Source organism: Mytilus edulis, chromosome 6, assembly GCF_963676685.1.
Source record: "Mytilus edulis chromosome 6, xbMytEdul2.2, whole genome shotgun sequence".
Classification (NCBI taxonomy): Eukaryota; Metazoa; Mollusca; class Bivalvia; order Mytilida; family Mytilidae; genus Mytilus; species Mytilus edulis.
In genome coordinates this window covers 5,523,850-5,526,929 of record NC_092349.1, presented here as the reverse complement: position 1 = coordinate 5,526,929, position 3,080 = coordinate 5,523,850, and the positions used below count along the sequence as shown (strand labels likewise).

Below are 3,080 nucleotides of genomic sequence, written 5' to 3'. Positions count from 1 at the left end.
TAAACTGTAAACTGCAATAATGTTCAGCAAAGTAAGATTTACAAATAAGTCAACATGACCGAAATGGTCAATTGACCCCCTAAGGAGTTATTGTCCTTTATAGTCAATTTTCAACAATTTTTATAAAATTTGTAAATATTTACTAACATTTTTCACTGAAACTACTGGGCCAAGTTCATTATAGATAGAGATAATTGTAAGCAGCAAGGATGTTCAGTAAAGAAAGATGTACAAACACATCACCCTCACCAAAATACAATTTTGTCATGAATCCATCTGCTTCCTTTGTTTAATAGTCACATAGACCAAGGTGAGCGACACAGGCTCTTTAGAGCCTCTAGTTTATCTATATATTCTTTTTGTGTAGGCGATAAGAAATTTACTGTATGTTGTTCTATTCTTATACAGTATTTTAAATATGCAATACTAACTTCCACAAAAGGTTTTTCTCCTCAATTTTTACAGCTATAAATATAAAATTTTAAAATCAACATTATATGTTGTACTACATTATATGGGTCAAAAGTTTCCCCAATACCAAAAATAACATCTTTTGCCTCTATATGTTTAAGGCTAAATCCACATTTTAATAATAAATTTTTGAAGTGCTATCCAAATATTTTTGCTGTATATACATTCCCAAAATATATGCAATAAGCTTTCTTTGGTTTCAGTGCAAAAAGTGCACATTTCTGTTTCTATTAAACCACAGTTATAAAGAAAAGAGTTTGTGTATACAATTCTATGTAATAACTTGAATTGAAAATACTGAAGTTTTGTGTTTTTTTGTTGCTTGAAATGCCATCGAATAAATTTTTCCCCAATCGACAATCTTAACACATAAATGATCAGACCATTTATTTTGTGATCTTAAAGGATTTTCTTTAATTTTTTCTAGAAATAATTGATAAAAATATTTACATGTTTTTTTTTAATCATTTTTGAGTTTTTCTACAATATCATTTTCAATAATATCTAATCTACCATGATCTGAATGATTTTCTTCCAGATATCTGGAATTGCACTAACAAGACCATAATATTCAACAAAATTGGTTTTAACTGCATACTGAGTTTTAAGCTGCTCAAATGTCATTATGTTTTTCCCATCTGAGATTAGATCATTTATAAAAAAATAGACCATCATTACAATAATTTTCAAAAATAAATGGCTTTCAAAATCTTTTAATGTTGATATTCAGCTAAATGGTTTGACTCAGGATATTAATAGGATTGTTTTCATTTTTCACCTTCTCTGGCTTCAATTTAGCCAGATTTAGAAAAATGTCCCTCCAAAAAGGTTTTAACTTTTTTGCAATTTTTTCCAGACCCTCTTTTGTCAGATACAATATATATGAATCTAACTTGCACTACGAAGATAGTATCCTCATCGAAGATAGTATCCTCATCGAAGATAGTATCCTCATCGAAGATAGTATCCTCATCGAAGATAATATCCTCATCGAAGATAGTATCCTCATCGAAGATAGTATCCTCATCGAAGATAGTATCCTCATCGAAGATAGTATCCTCATCGAAGATAGTATCCTCATCGAAGATAGTATCCTCATCGAAGATAGTATCCTCATCGAAGATAATATCCTCATCGAAGATAGTATCCTCATCGAAGATAGTATCCTCATCGAAGATAGTATCCTCATCGAAGATAGTATCCTCATCGAAGATAGTATCCTCATCGAAGATAATGGTTTACATTCCAATCAGTAAAGCGTAATTTTCCGACCTATATTCAAATTTGTAGGCACACTAATATGAAAGCTTCTTACCTTTTTTAAATGGTAGTAGAATCGCAAACTATGGAGGTTGTGGATCGTCAAACTCTAGAGGTAAAGGTACAGCTGGAGGTAAAGGTACAGCTAGAGGTAAAGGTACAGCTGCAGGTAAAGGTACAGCTAGAGGTAAAGGTACAGCTAGAGGTAAAGGTACAGCTAGAGGTAAAGGAGGTAAAGGTACAGCTGCAGGTAAAGGTACAGCTGGAGGTAAACTTAGGTTGATATATCTTCATTCGTTTTGGTGATTTGAGAAGCGATGCTATGTGTGCCTCAACCACTGGTGTAAACACTTTGCACGTTTCGTCTATTCGGTGTTGATAGTTGCTTCTTTGGATGTTTTGTTTTGGCATTATGCGTATTCCTAGCTGGTACATCACGCTGTTCATGATCAGTAATCTTAAGAATAAAAATCTATTTTTATTCATTCATATTGCTGAACAGTGTCAAGACTGTTGAAGATCGTCGACCAGTATTGATATGTGTTAATCAGTGTTGATCTGTATGAAGTCATTGAATTTGAATAAATATCTAAAGAGTTTCCCATCTAGATACGGAGCAATTTTGAGAAAATGTTTGCAGTCACTTTTAAATAATGTCCCTTCAAGTTACAGAGCGACTGATCAACACACTATTGTCGGTTGATGTGCAATCTGTAATTAAGTGTCTGCGACATTACCTTTAGTTTGGTTTACAGGGATGATGCTTTAGAGTTGAATTACACTTCAGATGTAGTTATTTTATTTTACAATAATATGCATAAAAAGTAAAGTATAACAAATACCGAATTTTGAGGAAATTACAAATCGAAAAGTCCATACTCAAATGGCACAATAGAATCATCTTTGTATCTGTTGATCATTTTTAGCACCTTGCTCACAAAGGAAAAGGGGCGATAAGTGTTTTATAGTTCTACGTTCTAAATTGGAGGGAGTGAATTGGTGGTCTGACAGCTAAAGAGATAAAAAAGTTTCTTAAAAGTTTTGATTTCCTTTATTCTTAATCTAAGGTCAATTTGTAGTAAATAAAATCCTATCTGGGCATAATGCGACTTATATTGCAAAATTCACAGCTCAATTAAATATGACTGTAATGTATGATTAAATAAAAAATACTTGAAATTCCCTTTCAGACTACAGGAACATGAACTTACAATATCAAGATCAATTTTGGTTGATGTTTCCTTGTTTGTCCTACTTTCCTAAATTTACAATAAGTTTTGTAAAAAAAAAAAAGGTTTTGATTTGTCTAGGAATATTTTATTCATCAGATGTCATTAATGGACTATTAA

General features: G+C 31.9%; 1 protein-coding gene across 1 annotated transcript; it reads left to right on the top strand.

The window, feature by feature from the left end:
• The first annotated feature begins 1,283 nt into the window (after window positions 1-1,283).
• LOC139529023 (cerebellar degeneration-related antigen 1-like) lies at window positions 1,284-1,727 on the top strand. The gene has a single exon (XM_071325258.1). It carries the CDS (start codon window positions 1,284-1,286, stop codon window positions 1,725-1,727), a length of 444 nt encoding a protein of 147 aa, XP_071181359.1.
• Window positions 1,728-3,080: the final 1,353 nt, after the last annotated feature.